General features: G+C 44.4%; 2 protein-coding genes and 1 long non-coding RNA gene across 3 annotated transcripts; 2 read left to right on the top strand and 1 right to left on the bottom strand.

The window, feature by feature from the left end:
- The first annotated feature begins 581 nt into the window (after window positions 1–581).
- On the top strand, window positions 582–9,619 carry ik (IK cytokine). The gene is made up of 19 exons (XM_053440813.1): window positions 582–741; window positions 1,401–1,467; window positions 2,185–2,277; window positions 2,365–2,424; window positions 2,609–2,776; window positions 3,572–3,686; window positions 3,807–3,877; window positions 3,960–4,006; window positions 4,089–4,252; window positions 6,732–6,840; window positions 6,945–6,984; window positions 7,052–7,271; window positions 7,370–7,394; window positions 7,517–7,685; window positions 7,873–7,930; window positions 8,135–8,223; window positions 8,309–8,417; window positions 9,286–9,320; window positions 9,401–9,619. Exons 1-19 carry the CDS (start codon window positions 732–734, stop codon window positions 9,426–9,428), a joined length of 1,677 nt encoding a protein of 558 aa, XP_053296788.1. The 5' UTR covers window positions 582–731; the 3' UTR covers window positions 9,429–9,619.
- Window positions 9,620–12,876: 3,257 nt separating this feature from the next.
- On the bottom strand, window positions 12,877–16,887 carry LOC128456594 (GTPase IMAP family member 9). Its single transcript, XM_053440814.1, has 3 exons — window positions 16,727–16,887; window positions 15,908–15,979; window positions 12,877–13,830 (listed from the first exon to the last, which is right to left on the bottom strand). The coding sequence occupies exon 3, from the start codon at window positions 13,824–13,826 to the stop codon at window positions 13,044–13,046; it is 783 nt and encodes a 260-aa protein (XP_053296789.1). The 5' UTR covers window positions 13,827–13,830; window positions 15,908–15,979; window positions 16,727–16,887; the 3' UTR covers window positions 12,877–13,043.
- On the top strand, window positions 16,092–18,435 carry LOC128456598 (uncharacterized). Its single transcript, XR_008341875.1, has 3 exons — window positions 16,092–17,075; window positions 17,842–18,076; window positions 18,128–18,435. It is a non-coding gene; the product is annotated as an uncharacterized LOC128456598 (long non-coding RNA).
- The last annotated feature ends 42 nt before the right edge of the window (window positions 18,436–18,477 follow it).

An 18,477-nucleotide genomic window follows, 5' to 3' on the forward strand; every position in this document is an offset into this window, starting at 1 on the left:
GCAGGGGGGGGGGGGAGTTGTGTTGTCATAAAGGTGCTGCAGCTGGAGGATGAACATCTGGGCGGGGGTCATTTACACCAAGTTTTGTGTCTTTGATATCCTCCGAGCTACTACTGCACAGCTCTACTCTGATTGGCTGAAGGATTCACTGAAATGTGTTTTTTTTCATAGAGTTCAGGTGCATGCTCTGATCCATATATCGATAAATGCAAGGTGTTAAAAACAGAGCCCTCTTTTTGTGCCTCTTAAAGGTCCTATAATAAATAACTTGAATTTAGCCCAAGGCTTTACATAGGAACAGAAACTCTTACCTTGCAATTTTTGGTTCTTTTACTCTTGAGGGTTAAGAACAGGATGTTGCATCTGAAGATCATTGAGAGAAACTGAATATGAGCTTTATATATAAAATGTGATTGAGATATATTCATATATACAGAGCATTTAAAAAGTCCTCATATCTTTTAAAACGTGATAAATCATGGCAGAAGTTTTTCCACCTTGCGACGTATAATCTGAAAAACAAGTTTACATGACGTCATTGAATCGTGAGTATGGTTTCCACGTGTCAGTGACCGTGGCCTCCTGCGGGGGGCGCTGTGTATGAGCTCTTACGGAAAAGGAAGTGACGCAGGGAGCCGCTGCTGTTAGCCGAAAGCTAACTGAGCTAGTTGAGGTCCTTGTCTGTGGAGGAAGAACCAGTTTCTCACTGTGAAGCGGAAAAGACGCAGAAGATGCCGGAGAGTGAGTTTTATTCTGAAACACTTTCACACACAAGAAACCACAACGCGGCGTTAGCATGCGCTCACTGCGATGCTAGCTTTGAGCTGCTAGCTGCACTCAGCAGAAACGCTTAAGTTTAATTCGGAATATAAACAATTAGACTGGAACTAAACCGGATCTTTATCAGACTGCAGGACTTGTTGGGTTCTGTTAGCATCAACTAGCTGAGCATAGCTCTGAGCCAGTAAACAGCTAGTGTTGATTTCTCTTCGACAAAAACACGAAGCTGAAAGAACAGAAGAGAAACGAGTCTTTAATTTAAATGTTTTCTCTCCAGTTGAATCTCAAGGTTTCATAACTGAGATCAACAGTAACTGAGCAGCTGATCATCGATCATTAATATATTATCGATAGTAAAGTAAACGTGTTACCTTTCTACGAACGGAACATCACTTTCAGTCTAATGATTCATGGTTTAATCAAATCAGTCTGTGGATCAGTAAAGTTTATATTCAATCTGTGTGGATCCAGAATCATTAGATTTATTATCACGTGTCATTATTGACAAATAATCTTACGAGTCACTTTATATTTTATTGTTTGTTTGTTTGTGTGTGTGTGTGTGTGTGTATCAGCGCCCCCTGCTGTCGGTCTCTAACATGCGTTCTGTTTTCTTTAAGCTGAAAGTTACTCCAACCCTCTCGCTCCTGATGGCCACGAGGTGGACGAGCACCGAGCAGCAGCTCAGTGAGTTCAACTGTGTGTGTGAGGGGGGGGGGGGGCTCTGACATGTTCCTAACAGGCTCTGCAGGTTCTCTATGTGAGAACAAATGTCTGAATCAGTGTCTCTAGACATTTTCTGGGTCTTTTCCTGCAGCCTCCTGGAGAAATGTCAGAGTGTCCATCATTGTTCTTAGAGAATCTGTGGAGCTGGTGAGGATTGTGAGGCTCTGAGGCTCTGAAGGATCTAGATTCTTCTCTGAGGATAAACCTTTGTTAGCTGCTGGACCAACAGAACCAGCCTGACCCGAAGGAGCAGAGTGCTCACAGTACCACAGACTGTCTACTACCTTTTAAGTAGTTTTATCTTATGAAACCATATTATTAAATACTTAACATTATAGAGTCCACATCATGGGATTCAAACGTTTCTCATCAAGAGGCTTCGTCACTTGTTGTAAGTAAACAACAGATTCAGATCTTGTGGCCCCGAGTTATATATCTTGTTCACACGTTGTTATATTGTGGTCAAGTCATATATTTTTTATCAAATGTCAGGGAAATCTGGGTGGACTTAACGAGTTGATAACCAGCATCATGTTACCGTTAAGCCTGTGTTTGTTAGGTTAAGTTCACCCTGATAATGTAAAGATATCCTGGGTAGGTTGAACTTCAAAGTAAAGGCGCCTTGTGTGTGTGTGTGTATGAGAGAGAGAGAGTTAACACAACCATGTGTCTCCTCAGGTCCAAGCTGACTAATGATGACTTCAGGAAATTGCTGATGACACCGCGGGCGGCGCCTTCCTCAGCCCCGCCCTCCAAGTCCCGACAGCATGAGTGAGTAACAGAAACACAGCTGACGCTCTGCTGCTGTCAGAAGGTACATTCGATTTGTCATGGGTTCATCCGTTGTTTGTTTCCCAGGATGCCGAGGGACTACAATGAGGATGAGGATCCTGCTGCGAGGAGGAGGAAGAAGAAGAGGTGAGTGTGGAGCAGGCCCAGTGTCACTCGCGTGATGATGTAACCCTAACCCGATTGAAACACAGCTCCCCCTACAGAGTGGAGGGTTGGCCTACTGAGGAGGTTATTTTCAGGTCAAACTGAACTCGGCTAATAGGACCTTCAGTTGATTGTGTTATTAATCATGTATTATTGTTTGTTATAGCTACTATGCTAAGCTACGTCAGCAGGAGATGGAGCGAGAGCGAGAGCTGGCCGAGAAGTACAGAGATCGAGCAAGAGAGAGACGAGATGGAGTCAACAAAGATTATGAAGAGACGGAGCTGATCAGCACCACCGCTAACTACAGAGCTGTAGGACCCACTGCGGAGGCGTGAGTACTGCTAATGCTAACTAAGCTAACAGAACGACTAACTACAGAGTAGTGATGTCGGGATTAACTGGTTTTACGATAACCACAGTTTCATAACCGTACGAATTGTAAAACTAAGAGATCCCACAACCCTGCTTCTCACGAGTCACGTTCTGTGTGTGAAGAGGAACTGGTGTCACAGCCTCTTCCACCAACACCGAACCAAAACTCCATCAGAGGAGTTCACAGCCAGAAGAGAAATCCTTGTTTACTTTCTGTTTCTGACCAGAAGCAGCGGCTGACACACACACACACACACACACACACACACACACACACACACACACCTCTCTCTCTCTCTCTCTTCCTATTAACCATTATAAATGTAGTCAAGAGTTTAATTCACCTATACTGGAGGTAACAGGTCAATCAGGACAATGATGCCCGTTTACTTTTTCACAACTAGTCAACGCTCCCAAAACAAAACATCCGTGGGTGACCCTTCACAATAAAACTAACACCACAGCTAACTACAGAGCTGTAAGACCCACCGCTGAGGCGTGAGTACTGCTAATGCTAACAGAACAGCTAACTACAGGGCTGTAGGACCCACCACTGAGGCGTGAGTACTGCTAATGCTAACTATGCTAACAGAACAGCTAACTACAGAGCTGTAAGACCCACCACTGAGGCGTGAGTATTGCTAATGCTAACTATGCTAACAGAACAGCTAACTACAGAGCTGTAGGACCCAACACATTAGGGCGTGAGTCCTGCTAATGCTAACTACTGACGAGTTTGTTTTGGTTCTTTCAGAGATAAGTCGGCTGCAGAGAAACGTCGGCAGTTGATCCAGGAGTCAAAGTTCTTGGGAGGTGACATGGAACATACTCACTTGGTGAAAGGTCTGGACTTCGCTCTGCTGCAGAAGGTCAGCACAGAAAATATAAATAATGCTGTGTTACAAAACCTAACCCACTCTTATATGATGCTAACAACATATAAATATATAATATAAAACATCAGGGTTGTGCCTTTTGAACGTTGACAGGTGAGAGCGGAGATCACCAGTAAAGAGAGAGAAGAAGAAGACATGATGGAGAAAGTCCAGAAAGAGGCAAAGTATGAAACATCATCCTCTGTCCGACCTTTGACCCCTGTCCGACCTCTGTCCGACATTGACCTTTGACCTCTGTTTTGTCAGGAAAGACGTAGAGCCAGAGGAGAAGATTGAGTTCAAAACTCGTCTGGGTGAGTCTGATCACACTTAGTCACATGTTGGTTTCATCATGTGTGTGGATCATGTGTGTAACCCCCACCCCCCCCACCCCAGGTAGGAACATCTACCGCGTGGTGTTTCGGACCGGCCTGGTGGAGAGGAACGAGCTCTTCCTGCCGGGCAGGATGGCGTACGTGGTGGACCTGGACGATGAGTTCACTGACACGGACATCCCGACAACTCTGATCCGCAGCAAAGCCGACTGCCCCAGCATGGAGGTACTGACACAGGGAACAGCTGCTGGTCCACAGGACAACAGACAGTGCTGAGCGTTTCACTACGTCACGGCTGAATCAGCAACTGCTCCAATAAAAACATAAACATCATCCTGAGCGGGACTAGAATAAACTGCAGCTAAAACCAGTATCTTTTAGAATATGAGGAATCAGATTCTGTTTAAATTCACTTCATCACGAGGCACAACAGATTATATATATATATATTGCCACGTGTGGCTGCAGAGGGCGCTGTTGTTCAGATTGCATTTAATGTAAAACAGACATTTTAACTTTAGAAACTGTTTCTGATCTGAACCACTTCATTTTATCTGTTAGTTTTCGTTTCACATTTAATTTAGGGACTAAAGAATTCTGTCTGACATACGTACTTCCTGTGGTCATCACCTACGTGGGCGGAGTTTACCTGTACTTCAATCAATCAAATCAAATTTATTTGATATATTCACAAATTACAATTCGTCTCATAGGCTTTAACAGGGTGACATCCTCTGTCCTTCACCCTCAGCAAGAGTCAGGACAAACTACTGAAAAACCTTTTACAGGGTACTTGACTCTGATTCGTTTGGAGACGGCCTCTGAGGGGGGGGGGGGGGGGGGGGGGGGGGTAGTTGTCTTTCTGTTTGAGGAGCCTCATTTGGTTGCCATGGTAACGATGGTATTACTGGCAGCATCAGAACCTTCAGGCGCAGTACACAACTCTACAGTACTACAGTACTCTACACTACTCTACAGTACTCTACATAACTCTACACTACTCTACAGTACACTACTCTACAGAACTCTACACTACTCTACAGTACTCTACTCTGCACTACTCTACACTACTCTACAGTACTACAGTAATCTACTCTACAGTACACTACTCTACAGAGCTCTACACTACTCTACAGTACTCTACTCTGCACTACTCTACAGTACTCTACAGTACTACAGTACTCTACACTACTCTACATTACTCCACACTACTCTACAGTACTACAGTACTCTGCACTACTCTACAGTACTCTACACTACTTTACAGTACTACAGTACTCTACACTACTCTACAGTACTACAGTACTCTACACTACTCTACAGTACTCTACAGTACTACAGTACTCTACACTACTCTAGAGTACTCTACACTACTCTACAGTACTCTACACTACTCTACACTACTCTACACTACTCTACACTACTCTACAGTACTCTACACTACTACAGTACTACAGTACTCTACACTACTCTACAGTACTCAACACTACTCTACAGAACTCCACTAGTTCAACTGCACCAAATGAACGTCCTTGGGGTTCAAACATATCCTCGGAGGTGAAGACTGCAGCTGCTTCTTCTTCTTCTTCTATGGTTTAATTCTGTCTCTTCTTCCTGTGATTGGTCCAAAAATCCAAACTCTCAGTGTTTTCACTGCAAACAAACGGAACCTGGTTCAGTTTGATCCAGACCCAGAACTCCTCTTCTGGTCTGAGGAACCTTTCACACCTAATGTTCAGACTGAACATGGTGGTTGTGACAGCGCCCCCTGGCTGTGACTGACAGTTCAGCTTCTTTAGATGATGAACAAGTCGTGTTCCTACTTCATTGTCGTCAGACTCTAAGAAACTTTTTCATTTCATGTGACAGAACTACTTTCCATGGTAGCCCCCCCCCCCCCCCCCCCCCCCCCCCCCCCCCCCCCAGACCTTTAGGCCCCACCCGACAGTCGACCCCCCTCTCTGCCTACATCACTGCAACAACATGTTCCTGTAGATTCATGCAGCACAACATCAGGAGGGCACGCCCCCTTCTCACTCAGAAGGAGGAGCCGGTTCTGGTCATCTCACACCTAGACTACTGCCCCCCCCTCCTGGCAGGTCGACCTGCTGCTGCCATCCGACCTCTGCAGCTCATCCAGAAACCAGCAGCTCCACTGGTCTTCAACCTGAGTTCACTCACACTCCTCTGCTCCCTTCACTGGTTACCAGTAGCTGCACTCATCCGTTTCAAAACACAAGTACTTGGTACCGTGCTGTGACCGGATCAGGTCCAGTCCACATCCAGGACCTGGTCAAACCTCACAGCCTGTCCACTCCGCTCTGCTTCGACCAATCAGCTGCTCCCCGACTGGGAGGGACAGCTGTCACTCAACAACGTCACAACTGTTTCCTGTCCCGGCTCCTAAACGATGGAACCAGCTCCACGTGGACATCAGGACAGGAAGTCCACACATCGTCCTCCAGACTGAAGACACACCTCTTCAAACTAAACCTTGTACAAGAAAATAGCAGCACCTACTTGTTGCACGTGTAGTTTGTCTTTCTTGAAGAGAATCATACTTCTTGATTCTTGTTGCTCTGGTTGATTCACGTATTGTGAGTCGCTCTGGATAAAAGCTTCAGCTCAATGAAAAATTAAATGTAATGTTTAAACAGCTTTTTTCATTTAAGTTTGTGTGTGTGTGTGTGTGTGTGTCTCTCAGGCTCAGACGACTCTCACCACCAACGATATCGTGATTTCTAAACTGACTCAGATCCTGTCGTACCTGAGACAAGGGACACGACACAAGAAGATCAAGAAGAAGGACAAAGGTACTGAAGCCCCATGTAACCACGGTAACAGAGACGTGTCACAGAGTCACAGCTGACGTGTGTGTTTGTGTGTGTGTGTTTTTGTGTGTGTGTGTGTGTTTCAGGGAAACTGGATGATAAACGAGCTCCTGAAGCTGATATCGGGTCAGTTGACTACAACATCACATTGTGTTGTTTGAAAATCAAACGCTCACTTTTGTCTCTGTCTCAGTATCTTTGAGGACATCGGAGACTACGTCCCGTCCGGCACTGCCATGTTCAAGCCCCCCAGAGACAAAGAACCCCCCAGAGACAAAGAACCCCCCAGAGACAAAGAGCGCCACAGAGACAGAGAGGACAACCGAGATAGAGAGGACCACAGAGACAGGGAGGACGATAGCAAGAGCAGGAGACAAAGCTACTTTGAGAAACCCAGAGGAGACGAACAGCAGGTGAGACGGGTGGTGGAGACAGATAGATGGACAGATGGGTGGAGACACAGATTGGTGTAGATTTTGGTCCATTATTAACGGTCTGTCTCTGTCTCCAGGTCGTGGACATGGACGTGGAGACAGGTGAGACTTTTCCTTAATTAATTAAACTTGATTGACTCTGTTTGATTCTGTGATGTCTCAGTTCAACGCGGTAATGACCAGCGTCATGTGACCTGAACCTCCTGATCAATAATGCTGCTCAGGTCCAGGATCAGTCAGAGACCAGATCAAGGTCATCAACGAGAAGTTTGCAGGAGCAGCCGGCAGCCAGTGGCCGGGCCAGGAGCCTGGTTCCCTGAGAAGAGACGGTAAAGAGCAACTGGGAGATTTCTTTGGAGGATCCAACTCGTACGCAGAGTGTTACCCGGCCACGTAAGAGACACACACACACACACACACACACACACACACACACACACACACACACACACACACACACACACACACACACACACACACACACACACACACACACACACACACACACACACACACACACACACACACACAACTGATAATGTCTAACTGTTATATATTTACTATTTGTGTGTGTGTGCAGGATGGACGACCTGGCTGTGGACAGTGATGAGGAGGTGGACTACAGCAAGATGGACCAGGTAACTACAGTTCCCAGCATGCACCTGTCTGCAGAGCTCCTCCTCATTAGTGTCCTTCTATCAGACATTTAAAAGCTGAGCCGCTGCTGGAGGCGCCATGACCCAGCTGACAGGAAGTGAATAACAGTGTGATGACGTCAGTGGAGCGAACAGGAAGCAGCGGAGGTCATGTGACCTGTGTGTGTGTGTGTGTGTGTGTTCCAGGGCAATAAGAAGGGTCCTCTCGGCCGCTGGGACTTCGACACTCAGGAGGAGTACTCTGATTACATGAACAACAAGGAGGCGCTGCCAAAGTACGTGTGCATCCTTCAGACTCAGGCCACTCGCTGTGCTGCTAGTATGACCTTCGTGATGTCACCATGACCTTTGACCCCGCAGGGCCGCCTTCCAGTACGGCATCAAGATGTCCGAGGGCCGCAAGACTCGTCGCTTCAAAGAGACCAATGAGAAGGCAGAGCTGGACCGGCAGTGGAAGAAGATCAGCGCGGTGAGAGCCCAGTGGTTACAGACCTCAGTCAGCTGATACACGTCACATGACTCTTCAGCAGACGTGGAAACCAACACACATTCTTTACCTGTGATCATTCTATTCGGGGCAGCTGTGGCTGAGGGGGTAGAGCGGGTGGCAGCGGTTCGATCCTTTCTTTCCCATCTGCATGCCGAAGTGTCCTTGAGCAAGATGCTGACCCCCCCCACTGGCCCCTCAGAGGAAAGAGTAGTGCTGCCACTAGATGCTCTGTGTGTGAATCTGTGTGTGAAAGGCAATAACATGTACTCGTCATCAACACTAGAAACTAGATCAGTACAATATAAATACAGATATATTTGTGTTAAAGTACTGATTCCACGTCTTTACTTGAGTAAAAGTATAAGTTTCTCTTTCTATCCACTGATGTGACCGGAGGTGATAAAGTATCGAACAGTGATAAAGATGATTTCACAGGTTGGATGAGACGTTGAGATCTTTGTGTCAGTGATGTTTGATTCTTCTGTCCTCCATCTTGTTTGTCTTCATCAGACTCGTGCTCCTCTTCTCCAGTCGAGTCTTCACCTTGTCACGTCTGTTGTGTTGATCTAAACTGATGCACAACAACAATCATCTGTGTTGTTGTTCATTTAGGTTCAGTCTGTTTGATGCTGCAAATAAAAAAACTATAATCCTCAAACACGTTAAACCAAAGTAACAAGAAGTAAAAGTTCAGATATTTGTGTTTAAATGTAGAGTTAAAGTATAAAGTCATCAGAAAAAGAAATACTCTAAAGTACCTGAAAAATGTACTAAAGTACAAGTTATAGAGTATTTTTACTTTAGTATAACCAAGGTTATTTAAACTCTCTCTCTCTCTCTCGATCAGATCATAGAGAAGAGGAAGAAGATGGAGGCCGACGGGTGAGTTCATCATCATCATCATCATCAGCCAATCAAAGGAGAGCCGACAGTTTTAACATCTGATAACATTTTTTTTTCAGGGTCAACGTGAAGAGACCGAAATACTGAATCTGAATCTCTCTTCGATTTCTTCTTCCTCCGTGTTCCTGATTATTGATGAGATGAAACAGCATCATGTGACCAGTGGGAGGTCAAAGGTCACAGATGATCCGTGTTTTGTTTTAAAAGTTGTTACTTTAATGTAAAATCAATAGTTATTAATTAGTTCAGGGAAAATCATCAATAAAATGTTACCCTCAGTTTGTTTGGTTTCTTCTCAAAAGTCAAATTCATGAATGTGTTGATGTGATTTTACTTTTTCAGGTCAGTTGAGATGAATTTGGGGGCGTGTCCAAGTTAATTAACCTGTTGACCTCGTTAAGGACTCTCAGTTTTTACTGAAGCTCGTTGTTGATGAACATGTTTAACTCTGACTGACGACTGGACTCAACGCTAACGAGGACTCATTAATTATCCAACGTGCACTGAACTGATCTACATGTTTCTGATGAGACGCTAACGAGGCTCCACCCACCAGGAGCTCTGACAGGAAGTCGGGTTTTAATCCAAAAAAACAGAGACAGAACTTTTGTTTTAAAGTTTAAAATGTTAATATTCAACACAAAGGATCTTTATTTATAAAAGACACAAACAACTCTTCTTACCTTTGTGAGGACGATCACATCAATAATCACGTGATTTCTAATTTATTGACACTGAGCAGGTTTTATTAAAATCTTAATCTCAACGTGACAGCAGGTGTGAACGAGGCCTCAGGCTACAGTGTCAGGTGACAACATTTATTAACCTCACTAAATCATTTTTTTATTGTTGTTTGACTCCGCCCCCTACTGGTCCAGAGGAGGTGGGGCTGGTTTGTCATGTGATGCAGTTCCTTCCTCTCAGATCAGCCCCCCCCCCGCCCCAACCTGACAGAGATTGATGGCTGCAGTCGATTTAATGCAGCGTTGATGAAGCTGGTCTCAGATCAGCAGGTGGAATCCAGAGAATCGTCTCCAGAGCTTCTCCAGAGTTTGTGTTTCACAGCTGAACAACACAACAACAACACAACAGCATCAGATCCTCCTCATGGTTCAGGTGAGAGGTGGAGCAGCTGGGGGGGGCAGTCAGACACACACAGGAAGTGACACTGTCTTTCTTCAGTGTCACATTCAGGTGAAACGATCTGTTGGCAGAAATTGAATCTAAAATAATCCTAGTGATGTTTTCACTAATGTGTTTCATCTAAATTGTACGAGTTGTGGTTTTCTTTGCCCTAAATTGGACTTTTTATTGAAAAGATACATTTTTAAATACTTTATTTAAATATGTTATACTTAGATCTGGAGCCGGTCCTCTCTATGGAGGCCGCCATGTTGTTTTACAAACACTTGTGACAATATGAAGAGAAGGAATCTGTTCACCTGTGACGGGGTTGAGTGTTTGACAGTCTCTCCTCCTCCACTCACGATCTAGCGCCCCCTGCAGCTCACTCTTTGCCTGCTTCTCTGGTTTCAGCCTCCTCTGGATCCACACTGAGAATGACGTCATGTTCTTCTGCAGAATCATCTGATCTCAATATTTGTTTGAAAGTTTTACAGTGTAACCTGTCTCACCTCCACAGCTCCCACAGCTTCCAGAGGGAAAATATAATACTGCACTGGTTCTATTCACACTATTTGCACTATTTTATGTACAGATTTTGACTTGCTCGTACAGTCATAATATATATATATATATATATATATTCACATTTCATAAAAACCATTGCTGTGAAAAGGTGCATATGATGTACATACTCATGTGTACTCAGCATTGTAATTTTTATTCTATTCCTTTTACGTTTCTTCTTCTCTTGTCTCATCCCGGCGTACCAACTGAGTTTCCCTGGTGTGTGATCAATAAAGTGTGATCTAATCTTGTCTCACTCTCTGTCTCACTCTCTGTCTCACCCTGTGTCTCATGCTGTGTCTCACTCTCTGTCTCACATGTGTCTCACTCTCTGTCTCACTCTCTGTCTCATGCTGTGTCTCACGCACTGTCTCACCCTCTGTCTCACGCTGTGTCTCCGACCTGTCTCACTCTCTGTCTCACCCTCTCTCTCACGTCATGTCTCACTCTCTGTCTCACGCTGTGTCTCACCCTCTCTCTCACGTTCTGTCTCACTCTCTGTCTCACTCTCTGTCTCACGTTCTGTCTCACTCTCTGTCTCACTCTGTGTCTCACGCACTGTCTCACTCTCTGTCTCACTCTCTGTCTCACTGTGTCTCACGCTCAGTCTCACTCTCTGTCTCACCCTCTCTCTCACGTTCTGTCTCACTCTCTGTCTCACTCTCTGTCTCACGTTCTGTCTCACTCTCTGTCTCACTCTGTGTCTCACGCACTGTCTCACTCTCTGTCTCACGCTGTGTCTCACCCTCTCTCTCACGTTCTGTCTCACTCTCTGTCTCACTCTCTGTCTCACACTGTGTCTCACCCTCTCTCTCACGTTCTGTCTCACGCAATGTCTCACTCTCTGTCTCACTCTCTGTCTCACGCTGTGTCTCACCCTCTCTATCACGTTCTGTCTCACTCTCTGTCTCACTCTCTGTCTCACGCTCTGTCTCACTCTCTGTCTCACTCTCTGTCTCACGCTCTGTCTCACGCAATGTCTCACTCTCTGTCTCACTCTCTGTCTCACGCTGTGTCTCACCCTCTCTCTCACGTTCTGTCTCACTCTCTGTCTCACTCTCTGTCTCACGTTCTGTCTCACTCTCTGTCTCACTCTCTGTCTCACGTTCTGTCTCACTCTCTGTCTCACTCTGTGTCTCACGCACTGTCTCACTCTCTGTCTCACGTTCTGTCTCACTCTCTGTCTCACTCTGTGTCTCACCCTCTGTCCCTCAGAGGATCTTCACCTGGAGACCAGCCACACCAGTAAAGAGAAAGACACATGACTATGATCTGAATGTTCATATGATCCGATGCCAGTGGCCCAGCAGGTTGTGGGTTAGTGGAACGATACTGGTTTATAACAGGTGTCAGTGTTACTGGTTGTAGAAAGATGTAAATAACAACAAGAGCTTCTTGTATTTAGTCCCCGACCTTTATTTGTTTGTGTCATCTCAGCTCCTCCACATTAACAAACACTCAAGATGGTGGAGATAGGCCAGAAAATCATATTCTATTCGTATTGATCCAAACTTTTCATGACAGAATCATTTAAGCTAATCAGGTCCAGAGTCTTCTCTGGTTTTAAATCTCATATTACACATATGACATGTGTGACGTCATCAATCACCTGAGTAGTGATTAGTAAATCTTCAGTAGAAACCATCTCCTGGGACAGATGATAGATTATCTGATAAACATTATGATCAAAGTTAAAGTGTTTACATGATTATGTTCAGGGGGGGGGGGTCAGGTTATTGGGTTGTCCCTCTGTCCGTCTGTTGGTACGTCCACATTCTGGACATCTCAAAGACGCCTTGAGGCAATTTCTTTACACTTGGTACAAAATGTGACTTAGACTCAATCAATCAATCAATTCAATTTTATTTGTAAAGCCCATATTCACAAATCACAAATCACTCAAGGTCACTCTGACCTTACAACATGATCAAATACTCTTTTAACGATTAGATTTTTTATTTGTATCTATTTTCATTTAGCTGCAATGAGCTGATGACTCCTTGATATTAAATATCACTGTGTGAGGCACTTTTGTTTGTTCTTATCTGCTTTAGGCACAAATCCCACTGCTCCTTCAAGCACACGTCCCACTCCAACTCTCATCTCAGTCGACTCTCTAAGCCAAGCTCCAACCCTTTCTACAATAAGGGCCAAGGTATGAAATCCAAATCTTGCCACATATTCTTTTGCTTCACTTCTTACTTCATCCCGGTCCCTCTGTGGATCAACCTTCAGAAGCTCATTCTTCTTTTCTTCTACCTCTCCCTCAGCCTCTTGGAACATCTCGTTGGTGAAGTATCTTCCTCCATTTCTCTCAACCATTGTGTTGATCTCCTTCAGCAGCTCATGGACCTGAGCAGGATCTTTATTTCTGTTGTTAAAAACATGGTATCCTCCTTTGCACTGATGGAGGAAGGCTCTGAGAACCTTATTGTTACCAATGACGTCTTCTATGGAGACACCTTCTGCCTCCAGATCGTCTCCACGGGTGAACAGGGTCATGGTGTAACGTGCAGCCTGTTCTCCAAACAGCATCTGAAGGAGTTTCACTGTTTCTTCTTCTTCTTCAGTGACTCTCTCTGCCTTGAGGATGATCAGGAACACTTGAGGTCCAGGAGAAGCGTATGTGATGCACTTAGAGATTTGCGCCTTCAGCTGCTCATTACTCAGCTCGGTGTCAAACAGACCTGGAGTATCAATGACCTCCAGCTTTTGGCCCTGAACCTTCCCTGATTCTCTCCTACACTCTATCATCACTGAGGAAACAGAAAGTGATGAATGAAAAACCTTCTCCATTAAGATGGAGGAGGCGCTTTCAAGTTGGGGGATAAAGCGGCGGTCCGAGCGGCCCAAAAGGACCTAAATCTGAAGATAACAGCAGCGCGCCATCAACATAAAGAACGGGCAGAGCAAAACTTGGCGGAATGCAATACTAAGAAACTTTGGGACTCAATTAGACATATGACGAACATGGACGCGAAAAAGAAACCTCTGTTTGCTCATAACGAAATGACCAGGGCAAATGAACTGAACAATTTTTATATGCGTTTTAATGTTGATAACAGTGCAGATTGTGCCGATGTTTTAGAATCTGTGATTTGTGATTTAAATGTGGATAGGATTGTAATTGATCTGGAAACAGTCATTAAAACTTTTAAAACTATTCAGATTAAAAAGGCAACAGGTCCAGACGGCCTGTCAGCTTTTATTTTGAAATCTTTTGCCGAGGAACTGTCCCCGGTCTGGGTGAAACTATTCCAGTTTTCCATGGACACTTATACAGTGCCAAGACTATGGAAAAAATCTATTATACTACCCATACCTAAAAAGGTCAGTCCCCAGGAGGACAATGATTACCGGCCGGTGGCCATCACCTCAAATGTTTTTAAATCATTAGAGAAGATCATGATAGAGAAGCTTCGAACAGCTGTGCAACCAGCGCTTGATAAATATCAATTTGCCTACACCAAAAACCGCAGCACAAGTGATGCCATAGCGACTGTAATGCATCTTGTTCTGAAGCACCTAGAAAATCCAGCTGGATATGCTAGACTTCTTTTTGTTGATTTTAGTTCCGCTTTTAATCTCATTCAACCACACATTCTTTTGAAGAAATTAGTTCAGCTAAATGTCAATCCTTTCTTAATTCGGTGGTACTATTCTTTTTTATCGAATAGGCCACAGAAGGTTAAGTTTAACTCAGCTTTGTCTGATCTGGCTGTATGCAGCACTGGTGCCCCCCAGGGGTGTGTTAGTTCACCTTTTCTGTACACGTTGTATACCAACGACTGTGTCAGTTCTGAGCCAAATCAATTCACAGTAAAATTTTCTGATGACACTGTCATACTTAGCCTGCTCACCAAACATACTAATTTGAGTGTTCATCAACTTGCGGTTGACAAGTTTGTCAACTGGTGTGATGCCCACTCGCTGCTCATTAATACAACTAAAACTGTTGAGATGTTGTTGGATCCTAGATCAATGGGAGACCAGAGCCCTGTGGCTGTCCATGGCCAGGACATTGTGCAGGTCAAAACATTCAGGTACCTTGGTGTCCATGTTGACAGCGATTTGAGATGGGGCACACAGGTGGCCAATGTTTGTGCCAAAATTCACCAACGTCTCCATTTCCTACGTAGGCTCAGAGTATTTGGAGTTTGCAAAAATATTATGCTAATTTTTTATAGAGCAGCAATTGAGTCAATACTCCGCTATGGTATCACCAGCTGGTTTGGTAACCTATCTGTTAAATCTAGAGCTGAAATCTCAAGCCTTGTCAAAACTGCTGGCAAGATTATGGGAATAACACCCCCCCTAAATCCACAGGACCTTTTTGAGCAGGCGACGATCAGACAGGCAAATGCCATTTTAACAGATAGTTCTCATGTGCTGAATAGTGAATATACTCTCCTGAACTCTGGAAGGAGATATAGGCTTCCCTTGTGCAGGCACAATCGATACAAACATTCCTTTGTGCCTGTATCAACCAAACTTCTCAACAGCAGGAAATGATTGCAATGTTTCTGTATATGTATACGAACATAGGCTATGTGTATATGGAAATGAATTATGAGTCAAACTATGGACATACTGTATGTGAGTGAACGGATTAATGTATGCTTGAGGTTATGTGATGCTGATATGAATGTATATTTATGATTACAGTTAGAGTAGCGGTGTGGAAGCATGTGAATGCGTTCACGTCGGCTTGCTGCATGTGCAGGATTGTCTAGTGGTCTGTTTACTCCACCAGACTTTTAACTTGATGTTCTTTTTGTACTGTATGTGTTTTTATGTATGCAACATGTTCCCTGTCTTCACGACAAATTTCTCCCTGGTGGAGACCAATAAACTAACCTAACCTAACCTAACCTAATATGGTGTTTCCTGCTGCACTTTTCCAACTCCAGTCTTCCCAATAAGAACCATCCTGAGAGAGTCCTCTGGATCTGATGGAGAGTTTCAAACACATGAACAAACTTTAAGTTAATCAATCAATGTTTTAAACCTCATTAACATCACAATGTGTCTCATCAGGCTTCACAAGGTTGAACTTCCTCTGATCTGAACCTGCAGAGTTAAACTCCATCAGGTTGAGATCATGAGTTTCAGAGTTAGAGGGTTAATGATTGGCTCTGCAGAGGGTTCCACCCACATGACTCAGAGTGAAACCAGAGGAAGGTCTTTATACAAAGTGATAAACAGGAAACACCTTGCTGTCTGGCATCACTGTTACAGAAAGAGGAATCAAACCAGCAACCAGTTGCACAGATAACAGGAGGTGGGATTACCAAATAAGGGCATGAACCTGGAGGAGGCTTCAGCTACGTGCACAGAAAACAGTCTCAGCAGTAGAAGGACATTGATCAGTGGAATTTAACATTTCAAGGTTTCCACAATAAAACATGTCGCCTCTGCTTTTCAGGAAACAGACGGACTCTGCTGATTGGCTGCCACGGGTCAACAAGTAGGAACAACTCGTCCCCTGAAGTTATGGAAGCATTTGAACAGTTTCTCCTCCAGTCATTATAGTCTCCATCAAATCAGACACATTCTGTTCACACTCAGGTTTAAAGTTTGAATCGGTGTAAATACTTGACTGTAGTAAATATCATTTATTGAAAAGAGGAAGTTAAAAAGAGAGAAGATGAGAATATAAATCCAGTGTGAACAAACGTTAGTAAAGTTTGACTCACAGGTTTGTTCCTTGGACATGTTTGTCAGTGAAGTCTCGTCAGAGTCCAAGTGAAGTTTCATCAAAGACAGAGTGAATTTTCCTTCTTCCTCTGGTCTTTATGGGTTCGGGGGTTAAGCGCCTGTCCAATCACCAAGGAAGGATTTTGTGAAGGGCGTACCGAGGTGTGTGTTGATGACGTAAGTGGCTGTGGTAGAGTGGTCTTCCTCCCACCAGAAGGTGGGCGGTTCAATCCTCAGTCTGCCCCCCCTAAGTGTCTGTTGTGTTCAAAAGAACTCGGATACAACAGTAACAGCTCGTTATAGAACCTGCATGAAACAAGGAGACCCACCGAGGGGGACCAAGCTCAGGTAAGCCATTTAGGATGCAATGATATAAGACAGCATACAAACATAAAATTACAAGGGACGTTTTTATTAGACAACATTAATTAATATTTTACATGGGAGTAATGAATGACATCTGTAAACCAATTCGGATCAGGACTGAAGAATGATGTGGATGAGGCCTTGGTCAAAGCAGGTGATGGAGGCTATGGTGGAGGACAGATATAAGAGTCCAAGGAGAAAGTCAAAGCCATCATGTCGAAGGCGTCTGCAGTTAGTTTAACATCAGACATGTGGACCTCTATCAACACTGATGTGTATCTAGCTGTGACATTCCATTTTATAGATGAAGCACCTCTTTGCATTGTGTTGTGTTCGGGGTGCTGCACTTCCCTGAGGCGCATACTGCTGCAAATGTGGCACCAGTAGAAGCAGCACTGATGTCACAGTGGAGTCTAACAGACAAAGAGACTTGCCTTGTGACTGATGGAGCAGCAAATATGTGTATTGGTGCCGGGGAGCTTCGTATGCGTCACACAATTTGCGCATACTTTAAATGTTCTCATGAAAAAGGCTCTTCAGCAAAACACTGTGTTGTCTGACATCCGGGCTGTAAGAGCCAGCAGCCTGCGTGTGTATAGTTCAATATTTAGGTTGGTTTGATATTTTCTTATATTATCCATGTTTGTGTATTAAGTTTTGTACAGTTCAATTCTATTTTGTATGGTGTGTCTTCTATATTCTATCATATTCTGTTTTTTGGCGCTGTTTTGCGTATTTTTGGCAACAGTTGATGAGGCCGTAAGGCGGTTCATCATACAGGTGCGTGGTGGAGGGTGCGCGCTGTGGTTATTGAGGCACATGAAGATGGTGGTGACTCTTTAGCTCCACTAAAGCAGCAGATGCTGAGAGGAGGCTCACTTCTGAAGGTGCTGCTGTTATTCGAAACAGAGCGTCTTCCTCCTCCTCCTCCTCATCATCATGACAACCGCACATATCAGAATTTTCTCAGCCTGTGACTCAAGGTAATGGATACTGGATACATTTTAATAGTGTTATTGTATTGAGTCACTTAGGGAGCAAACTGAGGCCTCGTTAGGACACCAGCGTCCTGCAGACGAGGACACAACATGTCAAACGGTACCTGGGTGAACCAAACATTGGAGGATTGGAGAACCCTCTACAGTTTTGGGAAGGACAGAAAAATGTAAATCCCAACTTGTCCAAACCTGCTGCAGCTTTCCTCTGCGCCCCAGCTTCACCTGTGCCCTGCATGAGAAAGGCTCTTTTCTGAAGCAGGCGAAATGATCTCAAGAAAAAGAAACCACCTGAAACGCAGCACTGTGGAGAAGTTATTATTAAATAAAAATGAATAAAATGTTGACCCTATTGTACGTTCTACATTTTGTCCCTGCACACATACGCA

This window comes from Pleuronectes platessa, chromosome 15 (genome assembly GCF_947347685.1).
Source record: "Pleuronectes platessa chromosome 15, fPlePla1.1, whole genome shotgun sequence".
NCBI classification, from domain to species: Eukaryota; Metazoa; Chordata; class Actinopteri; order Pleuronectiformes; family Pleuronectidae; genus Pleuronectes; species Pleuronectes platessa.

Excerpts from the sequence above, each read along its gene's own strand:
- ik (XM_053440813.1), top strand. Across the intron at positions 2,278-2,364 it reads TCCAAGTCCCGACAGCATGA|GATGCCGAGGGACTACAATG; the intron begins GTGAGTAACAGA and ends TTTGTTTCCCAG. Across the intron at positions 7,272-7,369 it reads CCAGAGGAGACGAACAGCAG|GTCGTGGACATGGACGTGGA; the intron begins GTGAGACGGGTG and ends CTCTGTCTCCAG.
- LOC128456594 (XM_053440814.1), bottom strand. The coding sequence starts at position 13,826 with ATGGAGAAGGTTTTTCATTCATCACTTTCTGTTTCCTCAGTGATGATA.